The sequence below is a fragment of the Cetorhinus maximus genome, chromosome 9, assembly GCF_964194155.1.
Source record: "Cetorhinus maximus chromosome 9, sCetMax3.hap1.1, whole genome shotgun sequence".
In the NCBI taxonomy this organism is placed as follows: domain Eukaryota; kingdom Metazoa; phylum Chordata; class Chondrichthyes; order Lamniformes; family Cetorhinidae; genus Cetorhinus; species Cetorhinus maximus.
In genome coordinates this window covers 49,314,881-49,335,976 of record NC_135887.1, presented here as the reverse complement: position 1 = coordinate 49,335,976, position 21,096 = coordinate 49,314,881, and the positions used below count along the sequence as shown (strand labels likewise).

At 45.5% G+C, this 21,096-nt stretch overlaps 1 protein-coding gene across 1 annotated transcript in view; it reads left to right on the top strand.

The window, feature by feature from the left end:
- Positions 1-21,096, top strand: part of srrm3 (serine/arginine repetitive matrix 3) — an 854,108-nt gene that overhangs the window by 757,799 nt on the left and 75,213 nt on the right. Inside the window, exons 11-12 of the mRNA XM_078548703.1 lie at positions 3,683-3,733; positions 19,234-19,341. Of these exons, the coding sequence (XP_078404829.1) occupies positions 3,683-3,733; positions 19,234-19,341 (159 nt within the window). The remainder of the gene's footprint in view (positions 1-3,682; positions 3,734-19,233; positions 19,342-21,096) is intronic.

The following is a 21,096-nucleotide window of genomic DNA, read 5'->3' as shown; positions in this document are numbered from 1 at the left end:
CCCTGTCTTGGAAGGAAGTCCCCACTTAGAAAGCTGCCAGTCAATCAGATGGCTGGCAGCTCTGTAGTCCCACTAGCGGTGGTCACTGTTGGGACTACAGGCTGTCCCACCACACCGAGGAGCCCAGGTAAGTCTGGGGTCTCACCGGGGCCAGGTTGGCAGGTCCAGCAAAGAGGGTGTGGGGCCATGTTCGAGAGGCCAGAGTGGAGAGATTTAAGAAATGGGATGATCTTGGGGCGTGAGGGTATGCAGTTGCCTCCGATGGGCCCAGATGGCCCGGAAGTAGATGCCCCCCACCCTTTCCCGACAGCAAACTGTGCAGCTAAAGCCGCTGGGTTCCCAACTGCCATGGGCCTACCCCCACCACAGATAAACTACCCGTGGCAACAGAATGAGACCCTTAAGTGGCCCAAAGGCAATCGAGCTACCCGATGACTCCCCTGTTTAATAATGGTGGGGGGAGGGGCAGGCAGGTAGGGCAGTGGCACTGTGCCCGCTGGATTTTAAGTTCCTCCCCACCTTCATAGCAGCTTAAATTGATAAAGAAATGCAGAAAAACCCTTTCCATTAATGGTGGATTCCGGAACCAGGAAGTATAATCTTAAAGTTAGAGCTAGGCCATTTAGGAGTGAAATCACTTTATCACACAAAGGCGACTGGAAATCCGGAACTCTCTCCCCCAAAGGTCTGTGGATGCAGGATCAATTGAAATGTTCAAGACTAAGATTAATATTTTTTTAGGTACAGATAACAAGGGATACGGAGCAAAAGCTGTTAAATGGAGCTGAGGTACAGATTAGCCGTGATCTAATTAAATGGTGGAGCAGACTCAAGAGGCCAAATGATTGTTTCCCATTCCTGTAATGCTTGACTGTAATGGTGTTCCCACCCAGTGTCACCTTTGTTGAAAGAGGTACTAATATGGAGGACAAGTTGGGGTGCAGTTTAGTACAATGTCCTATTGTTCCTGGGATTTGGATTTCAATCCAAGCCAGCCTGCTGGAATGAAAGTCTCCTCTCTCTGATGCCCTACAGCATTCCAAAGAGTAATTTGTTTGAGTAGTCTCAATCCAGATGTCCTGTGGTGCAGTGGTAGTGTCCCTACCTCGGGGCCAGAAGCTTAGAGCTACATTCAAACATACAAATTAGGAGCAGGATTAGGCCACTCAGATCCTCGAGCCTGCTCCACCATTCAATAGGACCATGGCTGATCTGATTGTAACCTCAACTCCACACTCCAGTCCACCCCCAATAATTTTTCACCCCCTTATCCAGAATCTATCTACATCTTCCTTAAAAATATTTATTGACTTGACCTTGCTTCCACCTGAGAGAAAAAATTTCTCTTCATCTCTCTCTTAAATGGGCTGGATTTTCAGCTTGGCGTGCGGGCACATGCCCAATGACAATTGAGAGGGTTATTAAGCCCATTCATAAATTAATTAAAGTGAAGTTTTCCCTACCGGTCCAACCTTACGGTTGGGAGGTGAGCGAAAAGGCCAAGCGGCCTTTGGATTTTTGAGGAAACCTCATCCATGGGCAGGATGAGGTTTCCAATGTTAAATAAAAATAAAATAAAATAAAAACTTTTAAATCTTATTTTTAACATGTCCCTGCTCATGTGACAGAGAAACATGAGGGGACATGTTTACCTTAATTTTAAAATCTTTATTTCTAATGTTAGAAATCTTCAGCTCCCCAAGGCAGCTCTGTGCCTTCAGGGCGCTTTCACTGAATGCGCCCGCATGCATTGACTTCCGCGCTCACCCTCCTACCCATGCCCTCCTCCCCCACCCAGGCAGCGCTGAGGGTTTCAGTGCATGATTCACACTGGCTGGCAGTTCATTGGCCAGCCAGCATGTTGGGCGCCCGCCCAACGAGGGAAAATCCTCCCCCTTGCTTTTAATCAGTGATCCCTGGTTCTAGATTCTCCGACAAGAAGAAACATCCTTTCCGCATCCACCTTGTCAAGACCCCTCAGGAGCTTATGTTTCAATCAAGCTGCCTCTTACTCTTCTAAACTCCAGCGGATACAAGCCTAACCTGTCCCAAACTTTCCTCATAAGACAACTCTCCCATTCCAGGTATTAATCTAGTAAACCTTCTCTAAACTGCTTCCAAAGCATTTACATCCTTCCTTCAATAAGGAGACCAATACTGTACGTAGTGCTCCAGATGTGGTCTCACCAATGCCCTGTATAGCTGAAGCATAACCTCCCTACTTTTGCTTTCAATTCCCCTCATAATAAATGCTAACATTCTATTAGCTTTCCTAATTACTTGCTGTACCTGCATACTAAATATTTTGTCATTCATGTGCTAGGACACCAGATCCCTCTACATCTCCGAGCTCTGCAATCTCTCACCATTATTATAATATTTTTATTTTTTGTTCTTCCTGCTAAAATGGACAATTTCACATTTGTCCACACTATAATCCATTCGCCAGATCTTTGCCCACTCACTTAACCTATCTATATCCATTTTTAGCCTCTTTATGCCCTCTTCACAGCTTACTTTCCTACCTATCTTTGTGTCATCAGCAAATTTAGCAACCATACCTTTGGTCCCTTCATCAAAATCATTTATATAAATTGTAAAACATTGAGGCCCCTGCACTGATCTCTGTGGCATATCACTCATTACATCTTGCCAAGCAGAAAATCATTCATTTACGCCTACTCTCTGTTTCCTGTTAGCTAGCCAAGCTTCTATCCATGCCAATATGTTACCCCCTACACCATGAGCTTTTATTTTCAGCAATAACTTTTGATGTGCCACCTTATCAAATGCCTTCTGGAAATCTAAGTACAGTACATCCACCAGTTCCCCTTTATCCACAGTACATGTCACTTCTTCAAAGAGCTCCAATAAATTAGTTAAACATGATTTCCCTTTCACAAAACCATGCTGACTCTGCCTGATTACGTTGAATTTTTCTAAGTGCTCTGCTTTAACATCTTTAATAATAGCTTCTAACTAGTGGGTTCAAGTCCCACTTCAGAACATGATGGCCATGGAAGATGCGTTCATAATGTGGCCAAACAGGTTGATTATCAGCTTGTAAATCCTTTCAATATGGAAGGCAGTAAGAGTGAGAGAGTTTCCTGGTCAGCCATACTGCAGCAGTCAATGGCAACTCATTGCAGTACTTTTCCAAGCATAATCATGGATCAATCCAATGGAAGTCCACGGTCGCCAATACCCTGTTAGGGCATGGTACCTGAAGACTGAGGAATCTCAATCCAGTTCTCAGTTTATATAGACACCTAATACGAAACAGTCTATTTTTCTGCCAGTCTGCCTCACAAGGGTGAATAATATCAGAAACTTGAAAGTTCATTTGTGTGCTGTATGGGGTGGTCATGGATGTAGTAAAGTTGCATTGTTGGGAAACAGTAGGGAGAGTTTAACTATGCATCTGGTCCATGGGATTGATTGCCCTCTGACCTAGAAATATTTGAAGCTGACATTTAGAGCAAATTGTGGCAAAGTATTCCATTCTTCAAAACTTCACCACAACAAGCACAAAAATTAATTTAAAAAATATACCTTACAGGAAGAAATCCATCTGTTTAATGATTTAATTAATGATTTAATGGAATCGGAGGCAGGTCTGTGGTATAAAGCATTCCTGGAGAATTCTGCATTTTTGCCTAATTTGTATTCATTTGTCTTGTAGGTCTATAACTCCGAAAAGCAAGCGCAAAGACAGGAACAAACAAAGAAAGCGGTAAGTTGAACTGGTTAATAGTCAGCTTTGCTGTATTTTATTCTTTGTGCACTTCTAGTGACATTGATTTCAACTTTCAACAATGTATGTTCATACAAACACAAGAATCTAAGCTGATGAAGAATATAAATTGGTCAACTTGGAAACTCATCACGTGAACAAGGCTATAATCTGAGCAACAGGTGTTAAATACGTGTAGGGGCTGGATTCACATTCAGCCTTTTGAAAATCATGCTACAAACCATCACAATTCTATCACTATCGAGAAAATGTTGTGTACTCCTAATCATTTTAAACACCTCCATTATATCACCCTTAATGATCTACATGCAACCTGTTCTCATAATTTCACTTTTTCGTTCCTGGCATCATTCTGGTGAAATAGTGCTACACAACCTGCAAGGCTAATACATCCTTTATGAGGTGCGGTGCCCAGAAGTGAAAGCAGTACTCCGTTTACTTGTTTTTTTTTCCCCTCAAATGTGTTTTCATGCTGTTTTTTGCTTTTCATTTTGAGTTCAAGTCATATCAATAACTACTTTTGTATTACCCAACTCTTTGCTGAGACAATGACACATCATCTGGAATGTGGTGTGAGAGAAGCAGTGGGAAGCACTGTTCCATAAGAAGGTCCCATTTAGTTTGGACAAATGCAGTGCAATGTTGCATCTAATCTCCACATTTTACTCAGTGTCAGGCCAATATTCTCATCATTCTGGTGCATAACAAGCCATGTTAAGGTGCCTGTGTAAGTGAGAGAATCAGCATTATGTGATCTTAATTTGTTTGAAGGCAGAGGCAGGGTATAAACAAGGACAAAACATAGTCACTTTTTAACCCTTTGAAAGGTCTTGGCAGTCAGCGAACTGCTGTTCAATTTCAAATGTCACCTTTTACTGACCTCTATTGAAAGAAACTGACCAGATCAGGCTGAAACTCTGAGAAATAGCACAGAACATGTGTTTAGTGCACAGATGAGACGCTCCACCTCTGACCTCACTTAGTGCAAGTGTTTAGTAACATCATAACATTAGGAACAGGCAGAGACCATCTCAGCCCCCTGGGCCTGCTGCATTATTCAAATGGCTCATTTACACCTCCATCCCATTTTCATCTTTGCTCCATACGCTTAGACACACTTACGTAGCAAAAATCTACCAACGCCAATTGTCCTAGCATCCACAGTCTTTTGGGTGAGAGCATTCCAAATTTCTACTATCTGTTATGTAAAAAAAATTACATTCTAATTTCACTCCTGAATGGCCTAGCCCTGTGTTTAATACACAAGTGTTACACACAGGAGAGACAGGCAAACCAACTATCCGTAAGCAGAAGGCGTTTTGAATTCTTTTTAAAGTACACTGTAGCTTGTTTTCCCAAACCCTCAGTCTGTGTGATCCAATTTACTAATAAGCCGCAGCAAACTTGCGTTATGATTAACTCAGAACGTTATTTTATTCACATTCAAAACCCAAGGGAGGAGAGTTTGCAATGTTCCACTCCACTACACACATAGACCAGGATTTTCCATTCGTCGGACGGGCTCGGCGGGAGCGGGCGAGGGTGGTCGGGAACCCGACCAATGCCCTTTATCAGCTCCACACCGTCATTTTACGTGGGCGGCCCAATTAAGGCCCACCCAGTGTAATATGTGAATGATAGCACTGAGCACTACATGTGCAGGCAGGGGGTGAAGGGAGAGTCAGAGCTGCCTCAGAGAGATTGAAGCGCTTTATAAAAAATAAATAAAAGCAATAAAATGTAATGAAACATGTCCCTTTATGTGACTGTGTCACATGAAATGGGACATGTTTTTATTTTTCAGAAAAAAATTTTATATAATCATTATTAGCTTGAGGAAACCTCATCCCAACCGTTAGCAGCCGACTCCGGCACGCGCCCACCAAACGAAATGTCACGAGACAGCGCGATGACATCGGGACACTAGCCCAACCGACTTCATCACGCATCATTTTACGTTCCGGCATGTCAGGCCCACCCCTGCACGCCAAGTGGAAAATTCTGCCCATACACACAATAAGGGGGGATTGAAAAAAGAAAGTTTTACAACCATGGATATAAACAGTACAAGAACCACAAAAATGAATATTAGTTGACATGATTATCAGAGTCCAGTGAGGAGTTCTTTAATGTAGGAGCTCAAGTTCAGCTAGCCGAAGATCAGAGTTGTAGAGTTCTCTTTACAGTTGGTGATGACACCACACGATGAAGTTGGTAGACAGAGACTAGGTCAGTTCTGCAGGTGAGGTTAGGAAGTCCTACAACAGAGACAGGCTTCGAGGAGCAGGCTGTTGTTCAGCCTAGAGTTCTGCTTCTTGGTGTTCACCAGTTGGTTGTTAAACAGCAGACTGAGGATTTCTCATTTCTCAAATAAATATAGAGATTTCAAAATGGTCACTCGAGTCATATGACCTTCTTTCTCCACACAATGATTTCAACAGGGATCTTTATCTAATGTCTGGAGCTGGCTTTGATTTTAGGGCTGATAGTGCCCCAGCTATTAGCTTTTGAAAGGGTTACCATCTATATTGAGGGTCTTGTGTTGGGAAGCCATTGTCTAGGCAGACTCTCTGACTCCACTAGAGGTGTAAGCTTATCAAGATACAAAATGGTGCCCATTGTCCCCTCAGTGTTCCTCTTTGAAATGGACCTGGACAGTCCCAGGTGTGAGATGAATCTGTTAATAGCTCGGCAGGCATAACGAGTTTTGATTTGCGAACCCCCTGGTTTCATGATTATAATATCCTTACAATTGGGTGAGATTCCAACTATGATGAGAGGAGGATTATTTTGTTCTTGTAACTCCTATTGGTAGATTCCAGGACAAAGGGCCAATCCTGTGGTCATGTGACTCAGAGCAGCCATCTTTTTTGGCTCAGCAGAAAGTCCATTTTAAAAAGCAAAAAAGAAAAAAGTTCTGATACATATAGTTTTAGATTTCTTTTAATGTCATATTGACACAACACAAGTGAGAAGCCTTGAATCAGGTCTCTCTCAGTGCAGGTGTTCAATATACAGGTGAGAAGCTGTGCCTGCTTCCTCTGTTTCATTGTAGTGTTAACAAGCTGTCTACTAACAATTCTTTGTTGGTGGAACTGCTGTTTATACTACATGAGATGCAGTGTTAAGGCAGCTTTATCCATTGATAAGTGCTATAACCTGACAATCATAATGGTGGGGCATGGATAGAAATGTACAGAGAAAAATTTCCCTTTGATAATATTTCGCAAGGTATTTGTGTTTTGGAAATGTGAGAATTAGATCAGGAACAATAAGGACAAGCCACAAGTGCTAATTCATAAAATACTAATGCAATTTATGCTACAGTCCGCTTAAACTCTGGTTAAACACCATCTGGAGTACTGCTTTCACTTCTGGGCACTGCATCTCATAAAGGATATATTAGCCTTGGAGGTTGTGTAGCACTAATTCACCAGAATGATGCCAGGACTGAAAAGTTAAATTATGAGAACAGGTTTCATGTAGATCATTAAGGATGATACAATGGAGGTGTTTAAAATGATTAAATAATTTGATAGGATAGAACTCTCCCTTTGGTGGGGGAGTCCAGAACAACAAGGCAAAACCTTAAAATTAGATCTAAAGATGATGTCAGGAAACACTTCTTTATACAAAGGGGAGTGGAAATCTGGAACTCTCCTCCTCAAAAAAGTTGTTGGGCTAGAGATTAATTGGAAATTTCATAACTAAGAGTGATAGAATTTTGTTAGAGTATTAAGGATTATGGAATCAAGGAGGAAATATGGAATGGAAATACAGATAAGTCATGATCTAATTGAATGGTGGAACAGGCTCAAGGTGCTGTTTCTTTGTAAAAAAAAAGCTTTCTACCTATTAGACAGCAATGTTCCAGTTTGTAAACTGTTATGATTGTAAATACAAGCAGAGTATACTAGGAGCAGTTACTGACATGTTTACAACTTTAATGGTACAATTTTATGCGCTGTGGATACTATGCTGTGAGGCAGATCTCACAGGGCCTACAAGAAGAAAATAATTGTGTATGGGCAAGACATGTTGATGTAAAAGCCACAATCACAACTTTAAGCTTTCTTGTCACAGACTTTTCCTGATGACTAGGGAAGTCCCCTACACACATCATGTAAAAATCACATAGCTGACTTAGACTAAAATGCCTGAAGCTTGTGGCATCTGTCACCAACATGCTGCGTGCCACTGCTTACTGGCATTAGAAGAGTGTTGGAAACCACCACCTCAGGTGCTACTTGGCATCTCTAGTGAGAGCAGCACTCTTTTATATTAGGAGAGCACTGTAGCATGAAGATAGCATTTGATTTTTTTTTATTCTTTCACATGGTGTGGGCTTCGCTGGCCAGGTCAGCATTTATTGCCCATCTCTAATTGCCCTTGAGAAGGTGGTGTTGAGCTGCCTTCTTGAATCACAGCAGTCCATGTGGTGTAGGTGCACCCACAGTGCTGTAAGGAAGAGAGTTCCAAGATTTTTATGCAGCAACAGTGAAGGAACGGTGATATATTTCCCAGTCAGGATGGCGAGTGACTTGGAGAAGAACTTGCAAGTGGTGGTGTTCCCATGCATCTGCTGCTCTTGTCCTTCCAGGTGGTAGAGGTTGTTGGTTGGAAGGTGCTGTTGACAGAGCCTTGGTGAGTTGCTGTATTCCATCTTGCGGATGGTACACACTGTTGCCACTGTGTGTCGATAGTTGGGGGGAGTGAATATTGAATGTGGTGGATGGAGTGCCAGTCAAGCAGGCTGCTTTGTCCTGGATGGTGTCAAGCTTCTTGAGTGTTGTTGGAGCTGCACTCATCCAGGCAAGTGGAGAGTATCCCATCGCACTTCTGAATTGTGCCTTGTAGACCGGGAGTCAGGTGGTGAGTTACTCACAACAGAATTCCCAGCATCTGACCTGCTCTTGTAGCCACAATATTTATATAGCTGATCCAGTTTAGTTTCTGGTCAATGGTAACACCTAGGATGTTGATAGTGGGGTATTCAGCGATGGTAATGCCACTGAATGTCAAGGGAAGATAGTTAGATTCTCGCTTGTTGAACCTGGTCATTGCCTGACACTTGTGTGGCACAAATGTTACTTGCCACTTATTAGCCCATTCCTGCCATCCAGGTCTTGCTGCAGTTGGACATGGACTGCTTCAGTAGCTGATGAGTTGTGAATGGTATTAAACATAGTGCAATCATCAGTGAACATCCCCACTTCTGACCTATTGATGAAGGGAAGGTCATTGATGAAGCAGCTGAAGATGCTTGGGCCTAAGACTACCCTGAGGAACTCCTGCAGTGATGTCCTGGAACTAAGATGTTGTGCCAGCAGAGAGTTTTTCCCCCAATTCCCATTGACTCTAGTTTTGCTAGGGCTCCTGGATGCCACACTCTGTCAAAGTCTGCCTTGATGTCAAGGGCAGTCACTCTCACCTCACTTCTTGAGTTCAGCTCATTCATCCATGTTTGAACCAAGGCTGTAATGAGGTCAGGAGCAGAGTGGCTCTTGTGGAACCCAAACTGGGTGTCAGTGAGCAGGTTATTGCTAAGCAAGTGCTGCTTGATAGCACTGTTGATGACCCCTTCCATTACTTAACTGATGATCATGAGTACACCGATGGGCCGGTAATTGGCTGGGTTGGATTTGTCCTGCTTTTTGTGTACAGGACGTACCTGGGCAATTTTCCACATAGCTGGGTAGATGCCAGTGTTGTAGCTGTACTGGAACAGCTTGGCTAGGGGCGCGGCAAGTTCTGGAGCACAAGTTTTCAGTACTATTGCTGGAATATTGTCAGGGCCTATAGCCTTTTCACTATCCAGTGCCTTCAGCTGTTGCTTGATATCATGTGGAATGAATCGAATTTGGTGAGGACTGGCATCTGTGATACTGGGGACATCGGAGAAGGCCAAGATGGAACATTCACTCAACACTTCTGGCTGAAGATTGTTGCAAATGCTTCAGCCATCTCTTTTGCACTGATGTGCTGGGCACCCCGATCATTGAGGATGGGGATAGTTGTGGAGCCTCCTCCTCCAGTGAGTTGTTTAATTGTCCACCGCCATTCACTACTGGATGTGGCAAGACTGCAGAGCTTAGATCTGACCTGTTGGTTGTGGGATCGCTTAGCTCTGTCTGCTTCTGCTGTTGTCCTGTGTTGTACTTCACCAGGTTGACACCTCAGTTTTAGATATGTCTGGTGCTGATCCTGACGTGCCCTCCTGCAATCTTGATACCCCAGCTTGGTGGTAATGGTAGAGTGGTGCGTATGCCAGCCCATGAGATTACAGATTGTGATTGAATACAATTCTAATGCTGCTGATGTATGCAGCGCCTCATGGATGCTCAGTTTTGAGTTGCTAGATCTGTTGAAGATCTATCCCATTTAGTACAGTGGTAATGCCACACAACACGATGGAGGGTATCCTAAATATTAAGGCAAGACTTTGTCTCCACAAGGAGTGTGTGGTGATCACTCCTACCAATGTTGTCATGGACATTTGCATTTGCAACAGGTAGACTGATGTGGATGAGGTCAAGTAGGTTTCTCCCTCTTGTTGGTTCACTCACCACCTGCAGCAGACCCAGTCTAGCAGCTACGTCCTTTAGGACTCATTCAGCTCAGCCTGTGGTGGTGCTGCCGAGCCACTCTTGGTGATGGATATTGAAGTCCCCCACCAAAGTACATTCTGCGCCCCTGCCACTCTCAGTGCTTCATCCAAGTGGTGTTCAACATGGGGGAGTACTGATTTTCAGCTGAGGGGGTTTTTTTTTATCCATTCATGGGATGTGGGCTTCGCTGGCTCGGCCAGCATTTATTGCCCATCCCTAATTGCATTTGAGAACGTGGTGGTGAGCTGCTTTCTTGAACCGCTGCAGTCCATGTAGTGTAGGTACACCCACATTGCTGTTAGGAAGGGAGTTCCAGGATTTTGACCCAGCGACAGTGAAGGAACGGTGATATATTTCCAAGTCAGGATGGTGAGTGACTTGGAAGGGAACTTCCAGGTGGTGGTGTTCCCATCTATCTGCTGCCCTTGTCCTTCTAGATGATAGTGGTCATGGGTTTGGAAGTGCTGCCTAAGGAGCCTTGGTGAATTCCTGCAGTGCATCTTGTAAATGGTACACACTGATGCTACTGTGCATCGGTGGTAGAGGTAGTGAATGTTTGTGGATGTGGTGCCAGTCAAGCGGGCTGCTTTGTCCTGGATGGTGTCAAGCTTCTTGAATGTTGTGGGAGTTGCACACATCCAGGCAAGTGGGGAGTATTCCATCACACTCCTGACTTGTGCCATGTAGATGGTGGACAGGTTTTGGGGAGTCAGAAAGTGAGTTACTCGTCGCAGGATTCCTAGCCTCTGACCTGCTTTTGTAGCCACAGTATTTATATGGCTAGTCCAGTTCAGTTTCTGGTCAATGGTAACCCCAGAATGTTGACAGTAGGGGACTCAGTGATGGTAATGCCATTGAACATCAACGGGCGATGGTTGGATTCTCTCTTGTTGGAGATGGTCATTGCCTGACACTTGTGTGACGCGAATGTTACTTCCCACTTGTCAGCCCAAGCTTGGATATCGTCCAGGTCTTGCTGCATTTGGACATGGACTGCTTCAGTATCTGAGGAGTCACAAATGGTACTGAACATTGTGCAATCATCAGTGAACATCCCCACTTCTGGCCTCATGATGGAAGGAAGATCATTGATAAAGCAGCTGAAGATGGTCGAGGACACTACCCTGAGGAACTCCTGCAGTAATGTCCTGGAGCTAAGGTGACTGACCTCCAACAGCCACAACCATCTCCCTTTGTGCTAGGTATGACTCGAATCAGCGGAGAGTTTTCCCCCTGATTCCCATTGACTCCAGATTTGCTAGGGTTCCTTGATGCCACACTCGTTCAAATGCTGCCTTGACGTCAAGGGCAGTCTCTGTCCCCTAACCTCGGGAGTTCAGCTCTTTTGTCCATGTTTGAACCTAGGCTGTAATGAGGTCAGGAGCAGAGTGGCTCTTGCGGAACCAAGTGTCAGTGAGCAGGTTATTGCTAAGCAAGTGCCGCTTGATAGCACTGTTAATGACCCCTTCCATTACTTAACTGATGATCATGAGTAGACCGATGGGCCGGTAATTGGCCGGGTTGGATTTGTCCTGCTTTTTGTGTACTTTTCTACAATTTTCTACATAGCTGGGTAGATGCCAGTGTTGTAGCTGTACTGGAACAGCTTGGCTAGGGGCGCGGCAAGTTCTGGAGCACAAGTTTTCAGTACTATTGCTGGAATATTGTCAGGGCCCATAGCCTTTTCAGTATCCAGTGCCTTCAGCCTTTTCTTGATATCACGTGGAGTGAATTGAATTGGCTGAAGGCTGGCATCTGTGATGCTGGGGACCTCTGGAGGGGGCCGAGATGGATCATCCACTCAGCGCTTCTGGCTGAAGATTGTTGCAAATGCTTCAGCCTTATCTTTTGCACTGATGTGCTGGGCTCCCCCATCATTGAGGATGGGGATATTTGTGGAGCCTCCTCCTCCAATGAGTTGTTTAATTATCCATCATCATTCACGACTGGATGTGGCAGGACTGCAGAGCTTAGATCTGATCTGTTGTTTGTGGGATTGCTTAACTCTGTCTATCACCTGCTGCTTATGCTGACAAGTAGTCTTGTGTTTATAGCTTCACCAGTTGACACCTCATTTTTAGGTATGTCTGGTGCTGCTCCTGGCATGCCCTCCTGCACTCTTCATTGAACCAGGGTTGATCCCCTGACTTGATGGTAGAGTGGGGGATATGCTGGGCCATGAGGTTACAAATTGTGTTCGAGTACAATTCTGCTGCTGCTGATGGCCCACAGCGCCTCATGGATGCCTAGTCTTGAGTTGCTAGATCTGTTCGAAATCTATCCCATTTAGTACAGTGATAGTGCCACACAACACGATGGAGGGCATCCTCAATGTGAAGGCGGGGCTTCGTCTCCATAACAACTGTGTGATGGTCACTCCTACTGATACTGTCATGGACAGATGCATCTGTGGTAGGCAGGTTAGTGAGTATGAGGTCAAGTATGCTTTTCCCTCTTGTTGGTTCCCTCATCACCTGCCGTAGACCCAGTCTAGCAGCAATGTCCTTTAGGACTCGGCCAGCTCCGTCAGTAGTGTGCTACAGAGCCACTCTTGATGATGGACATTGAAATTCCCCACCCAGAGTACATTTTGCACCCTTGTCATCCTCAGTGCTTCCTCCAAGTGATGTTCAACATGGAGGACACTGATTCATCAGCTGAGGGAGGGCGGTACGTGGTAATCAGCAGGAGGTTTCCTTACCCATGTTTGACCTGATGCCATGAGGCTTCATGGGGTCCAGAGTTGATGTTGAGGACTACCAGGGCAACTCCTTCCTGACTGTATATCATTGTGCCACCACCTCTGCTGGATCCATCCTGCCGGTGAGACAGGACATACCCAGAGATGGCGATGGTGGCGTCTGGGACATTATGGCCAGCATCTTCAGGTCGGCATGGGGGGGCGGGGGGCGGGCCCCGCTTGCCGATGCGTAAAATGACGCACGGTGACGTCGGGCGTGCGTCCTGATGTCACCGTGCATCATTCTAATTTTCAGTTCGGCGGCGCACACCAGAGTCGGCTGTGCGCCCGCCGAACTGTCAAAGGCCCGTTAAGGCCATTTTAAAATGAATTAAAATACTTAATGGAGCTGCTCGTTCAACCTTAAGGTTGGCGGGCAGGCAAAAAGTCCAGGCGGCCTTCACATTTATCATGACATCTCATCCACGGATGGGATGAGGTTTCATGAAGTGTTTATAAATTGAATAAAAATTTTTATTAAAGTTCATTGATATGTCCCAGCTCATGTGATACCGTCACATGAGGGAACATGTCTTAAAAAAATTTTTTTCTTTATTAAACTTTTTAATAACCAAACTAATCTCCCTGAGGCAGCTCCATGCCTCAGGGAGATTTCTGTGCTCTTTTGCGAGCATGCCTCCTCCCCCACCCACACAAGGAGCGCTCAGCGCTTCCGGGTGCGCGTCACACTGGGTGGGCCTTAATTGGCCCGCCAACGTAAAATGGTGGCATGGAGCCGGCAATCGGCTGTGTGCCCGCCTGCGCCTGCTCAGCCCCCCGATGGGGAGAAAATTCTTCCCTGTGTGTAAGGTATGATTCCGTGACTATGACTGTTGCTTGACTAGTCTGGAAGACAGCTCTCCCAATTTTGGCACTAGCCCCCAGACGTTAGTAAGGAGGACTTTGGGTCGACAGGGCTGCGATTGCCGTTGTCGGTGCCTAGGTCAATGCCGGGTGGGCCCTCTGGTTTCATTCATTTTTTGTGATTTTGTAGCGGTTTGTTACATCTGAGTGGCTTGCTGGGCCATTTCAGAGGGCATTTAAGAGTCAATCACATTGCTGTCGGTCTGGACCAGGTAAAGATAACAGATTTCCTTCCCTAAAGGTGGGTTTTTACAACAATCAACAATGGTTATCATTGGACTTTTAATTCCAGATTTTATTGAATTCAAATTCCACCATCTCCTATGGTAGGATTTGAACCCAGGTCCCCAGAGCATTACCCTGGGTCTCTGGATGACTAATCTAACAACGATACCACTACACCATTGTCTCCCCCTAATTGGCAATGAGAAGCTTTCCTTGCCTATGTTTGACCTGAAGCCATGAGATTTCTTGGGGTCCGGAGTCAACGTCGAGGACTCCCAGGCAACTCCCCCCTGACTCTATACTGATTGCCACCACCTCTGGTGAGTCGGTCCTGCCAATGGAACAGGACATACCCAGGGATGGTGATGGTGGTGTCTGGCACATTGTCTGTAAGATATAATTCTGTGAGTATGACTATGTCAGGCTGTTGCTTGACTAGTCTGTGAGACAGCTCTCCCAATTTTGGCACAAGCCCCCAGTTGTTAGTAAGGAAGGATCAACAGGGCTGGCTTTGTCATTGTCATTCCCAGTGCCTAGGTCGATGCCTAGTGGTCTGTCCAGTTTCATTCTTTTTTGTTGACTTCGTAGCCATTTAATAAAACTGAGTGGCTTGCTATGCCATTTTAGAGGGCATTTAAGAGTCAACCAAATTGCTGTGGGCCTGGAGTCACAGTAGGCCAGACCAAGTAAGGGGGTGAAAGGCTATTGGGGGTAGACGGGAATGTGGAGTTGAGGTTGAAATTTGCCATGATCTTATTGAATGGCGGAGCAAGCTCGAAGGGCTGAGTGGCCTACTCCTGCTCCTAATTCGTATGTTCATATGGTAGGTAACAAGGCCTGAGCAACAAGGGGAGCAGGTGCATGGGAACACCACAACCTCCAAGTTCCCCTCAAAGTAACGCACTAACCTGACCTGGAACATTATCACTGTTCCTTCATCTGCGCTGGATCAATTGCTGGAACCCCCTTCATGACAGCCCTGTCCGAGTATCTTCACCGCACAGAAGGTGGCAGTTTAAGAAAGTAGATCACCACCAACTTTTCACAGGCAATTAGGAATAGGCAATAAATGTTGGCCTTGCCATTGACACCCACAGCCCATGAAGTAATAGTTAAAAAAGAAGAGATAATGAGACAGGTGATAAAGAGATAGGTTTTAAGAAGCATCTTAAAGGAGGAGAAAGATGTAGAGAGACAGAGAAGTTTAGGGAAGAAATTCCAGAGCCTAGGGGCTAGGCAGCTGATGACACAGCCGCCAATGATGGAGCAATGGAAATCAAGGAGGATTGAAGAAGGAGAGAGATCTCAGAAGACTGTAGGGCTGGAGAAGGCTACAGAGATAGGAAGAGATAGACAGAGTAAACAAGGATGTGAAGTACATCTTAAATGTATCTGAGATAAGAGAATGGGAAGGAAATCTGGTGAATAAGTCATTAACGCCATTGTTTCATTGTTCACAGGGGGTCAAAAAAGGAAATAAATAGTTGGAACATTACTAAGAACGCGATTAGGTCAAATTAAGTTATGATAAAGCACTTAAGGCTGCATCCAGACTATTATATTCATTTTGGTTTCTGTATTACAGAAAAGATTATTGGAAGGAGGGCTATGAGGCAGATTCCTGGAAATAAGATTGCTGGCTCATGCAGAAAGATTGTCTTATTTTGGGACTACTCCCTTGAGAAGAGACCAAGGGGATATGATAAAGTCTTGTTAAGATATTCAGGAATGGGAAGGACTAAGACTCAGCAAAATCCTTTAGATACTGAAGCAGACCGTGCCAATATGCAGAAGATCTGGACAACATTCAGGCTTGGTCTGATAAGTGGCAAGTAACGATCACGCCACAGAAGTGCCAGGCTATGACCATTTCTAACAAGAGAGAATATAACGCTCTCCCCTTGACATGCAATGAAATTATCACCGCTGAACATCCTGGGGGTTACCATTGACAACAAACTGAACTGGAACAGCCATATAATTGCGTGGCTACAAAAGTACGTCAAAACCTCGGAATTCTGCGGTGAGTAATTCACCCTCTGACTCCCCAAGTCCTGTCCACCTTCTACAAGGCACGAGTCAGGAGCGTGATGGAATGCTCTCCGCTTATCTGGATGGGTGTGGCTCCAACAACAATCAAAAAGCTTGACACCATCCAGGACAAAGCAGCCTGTTTGATTGGTTGGCACCCCATCCACCATCTTAAACATTCACTGCCTCCACCATCGAAGCACAGTGGCAGCAGTGTGGGCCATCCACAAGATGCACTGCAGCAACTCACTAAGGCGTCCCTGCCCCTGACTTTCCCAACCAGAACCCTCACATACTCACCTGTTTCTGTCACCATTGCTGGTCCACGCCAGCTGGAAAGCTGCAGCAGAGCAGGCCTTCACTGTCACTTCTGCTTCCAATTGGCCCCATGACCTGAGTGCTCTGCGGGTTGTGGGGGAGCAGGAGTGCGGTCGTTGGGAGTGGGATGAGGCGAGAACGCAGTTGAATGCAAATGATGTCAAAATTTTCTGGCAGGGGAGTGAGCTTGATGAGTAGAGTGTCCTTTTCTTGTTCTGTGTCCATCCAAATAACATGCAACAGAGATGCCATTGTAAGTGGTTGACAATAATGAAAGGCTCAAAATGCAGCTTGAAAAGATTTGCATATTTTATATTAATATATAAATAACTTGCACTTATATAACCCTTACGTCAGAACATTTCAAAGCATTTCCCAAACTATGCAACAGTTTTGTGTATGTAGGAACAGTAATAAGCCATTCAGTCTCTCGGGCCTGCTTTGCCATTTAATGGCTGATCTGTATCTTAACTCCATTTACTTGCTCAGTAACCTTTAATAGCCTTGCCTAATAAAAATCTATCAATCTCTGTTTTGACATCTTCAATTGACACCCAACTTCAATGGCTTTGAAGGGAGTTCCTGATTTCCACTATTCTTTATGTGAAAAAGCTTTTCCTAACCTCACCCCTGTACAGCCTAGCTCTAATTTTAAAACTATGCCCCATTGTTCTGGACTTCCCCCTCCCCCACCAGAGTAAATAGTTTCCCTTTATCTACTTTATCAAATCGTTTAATCAAATTAAACACCTCAGCTATGTCACCTCTGTACACAAGAGAGTGCAAACATAGGACTGAATTTTCCCCTTTGTGAATCGTTAGTTGGGAGACTAGTGATCTAGCCTCCTGTCCAACAGTGCCCACCTATGCTATTTTCATGACAGGGTGGTGGGGATGGGCTGGAGTCAGGGCTGCTGCCTCCAAAAGCAGGCCTGAGGTGGGAATGGAGGCAGGTGGATGCCGAGGTGGGCAAGTTAGAAGGCCTGCCTCCATTCCCTGGGACATCGGCCCAGATCTGTACATGTTAGGCACCCTAGCCCGCACCCCTCACTCTCTACCCCCTCACCCACCTCATGGCATCTCCATACCCCCATGTCTCTTCATATACACCCACACCTCTTCATATACCACCATGCACCCTCATATATCCCTTGCCCCCTCATATGTTCCGTGTACCCTGATATCCCCCCATGCCACCTCCGTATCCCCTATGACCCCTCATGATCTCCAGGCCTCCTCCATACTCCCATACCCACCCTATCCCCCTCCATACTTCCATGCCCACCCTATCCCCCTCCATACCCCCATGCCCACTCCAAATCCCCCATTTCCCCTCCATACCCCCCCCATATCCATCATGCTTATTCACCCAGTATCCACAATGGACAGAACTGTGACAACATTGGAAAGTCTTTCAAGATGCTCATGAAATTGTCAAAATAAACAAACAGCCATTCAAAAGCCTCTTCAAAAATTATCTTAGCTCATGAAACTGTCAATCAAAAGAAAGCTCACAGTCCCCTTGACAGCTGCATCAATAACCCTTGCTGAGCTGAATCCATTAGTGCAGTGTTGAGCTTAGACAGGCATTCATATTGCACAACTGTGTCAACAAAGCCTCCAGAGCTGAATACATTAAAATCTTTGATGTAGTGGAACAGTTGGTCATCTGTTCCACTGCTTCAAAGCTGAACAGATGGCAGGGCTGTCAATCAAGTAAGTCAGCCATCTGTTCAGCTCTTTCAAAGGCTCAACAGATAGCTGGGCGATCAAAGTAAATATCAAAGCACAGGGTCTAATTGACACATTAAAATCTGAATCCCAATACTGTTGAATGCAGAAGACCATTTTATCCTTTCGAGAAAGTACTTTAATGCATCTGAACACTTTCGCAATTCTGGTAAATTTAATGATCATTTACTTTTTAAGAACAAAGCTCTATCATCAATCACTGCATTAAAAACACAACATCTAATTATTACATGTACAAGTGGCTACAACTTTTAAACTAATCTGTCAAAAGGTTTCTGACTCTAGAACAGGCTTCCCCCATGGTTCACCACTCCTCTGATCTGATGTGGTTCACACAGGCTTCTGAAGCCCACCTGCCTTGCTGAAGATCTCAAACTCAATTAAATACAAAATTGAGGTAGGCAGCAATATGGCAGTTCTAGAGTTAGTTTGTGTGCACATCGGGTCGTGACCCACCACGTTTCCCGCACCAATCAACATAATGGCTGGAGGGAATGAGGTCACAATTTTGAATTTCCAGTCTCCCTTGCCTCCATTTGCAGGTTTTCCCCCATCTTGGGACAGCAACATCCAGCCCCTAGTTTCTACGTCTGCCCTCATAATTTAAACCTTTTAGTCCAGTCCCCATGAAGACAAACATGGCAGTCATTTCACACAAGAGTATGATGAATTTTTGGTGGTGTTTCTGATGATCTTGGTTAATGGTAAATCATGTTTTGACATTATGAATAAGAACTCTGTCACAAGATTAAATAATCAACTGTGATTTAATTGAATGATAAAATAGACTCAAGTGGCTGAATGGCCTACAGGTGTTCCCATGTTCCTATATTCCTTACAATCTTTTATTATCCTGAATCCCCCACTGTTGACTCCATGTTCATGCAAGAATATTGTTTAGCAATGGTCCATATCTCATACATTGCTCCTTTCCTCAATAGGTCACCCAGTGAGTCACCACCACGGAAGTCACACAAAGGACGGAGCTGTTGCAGCTCCCGCAGCATCTCTGCATCTTCCGTACGCAGTTCCTCAAAATCTCTGAGCAGGTAAGTGTGTTACATACCTAAGGTACTGCTGCATTTTTCATGTGTGATCTGTTTACTCATTCTTACACAATTTTTTAATTTGAATGTGGATATTATAAGTCATTGTAAACAAATCCTTAAAACCAATAATTTGTCTATAATATATTTAAAACTAAATTGACTCTTGCCACTTCCTGTCTACAGAACCCAGCTTCTCTTTTTCAAAACTTTTCAATTATAATTTCCTATGTCTATATGTAGAATAGGAAATTCCTCTGTAAACTTGTCATCTGTGCGATTTCCACACCCTCTTGGCATTGATGCTGCTGTAACTTCTGCTGTCGCTTAAGAGTTTGGATGGAATTTTCTGTACCCACTGGCATCGGGCATGCTCGGCGACGTGAGCGGACAATACGGCAAGAAGGCCAAAAATCAGTTTCACAACATCGTGAAACCACTTTGCAATCGCCCGCTCCACTTATCAATGGCGGGCCGCGTTTCCCACCGTCAGACATCGGGAACCTTATTGTAATACATCAGCATATCATTATAAGGCCAGCCCACTGGAATCAACACCACCCCCCCCTCCGCTGGGTCATCCTCCCATGTCAGCGGGAAACACGCCAGTGCAGAACACGTCTTGACAAGTGTGACGTGCAGAAGTCGGGACTTACCACCAGGGCCTTGCTCACATCGCAGACATCTGAGGAGCAGAAGATGCTGGAGCCCGACAGCAAGGGGAACCTGGGGAAAATCCATGGCATACTGGGTGGATTCTCATGGACATGGCTCTGCTGCAGAGCAGCTCATGGAAGGTAGAAAGTCACCATTAAGGGTCTGCTCACAACGGATGATTGTCAAGGAAGTGGAGAGGAAGATCCAGCTGTGTTTGGGAGAGGAAGAGGTACTGGGGGTGAGAGAGGAAGGTCTAGGATCGACTGCAAGAGAAAGAGGTGTCGGGGTGAGGGGGGAGGTTGAAGGTGGGTGAACGAAGGTGTCACAGGGGTGAGGTTGGGAGGGGGGAAAGGAGGTGTTAGGGAGTGAGGTTGGAGGGGAGGGACTACGGGGGGAGGAGGGGGTAACGCGGGAGAAGATGGCAACTGGGGAGGTAGGTGTAAGGGGGAGGAAGGTGTAAGGGAAGGAGTTCGGAGGGGAAAGGAGTCCAGAGAAAGGAAGGAGTGTTGAGACGGGAAGGAGTCCAGGGGGAGCAAGCAGTCCGGTGGGAAGGAAGGAGTGTGGAGAAGGGAAAGAGCCCGGGGGGGGGAAGGAATGCAGAGAGGGGTAGGAGTCCTGGAGGAGGAAGGAGGTAAGAGTGGAGGAAGAAGTAAGGGTGGAGGAAGGAGTCCAGAGAGGGGAAGGAGTAAAGATGGTGGATGAAATAAGGGCATCTGAAGGAGTCGGGAAAGGGGAAGGATTAAAAGTGGGAGGAGTCCAGGTCGAGGGGAGTCTGCAGGGGACAAGGAGTTCCTGGAGGGGTGTCCGTGAGGGGGGAAGGGTCCAGATGGGGATGGTGTCCAGATGAACTTGCAAGGGAGGGATCTGGTGAGTGCATGATTGCCTCCTGGGGAGCGAACTAAGGGTGGGCATGGTACAAGGGAATGGTGAGAATGACCGAGGGCAGAGTGAGGCGGTAGAGTGGGAGGGCGAAGGTATGAAGGTATCGGTAGAAGGGACGGTGAACACAGTTGGTGGGGACTTGGAGCAGACACGGACCCTTGGGGTGGGAAGGAGGAGGCTGGGGAGGTTAATGTGGATGGGGGTGTGATTTTCGGGAAG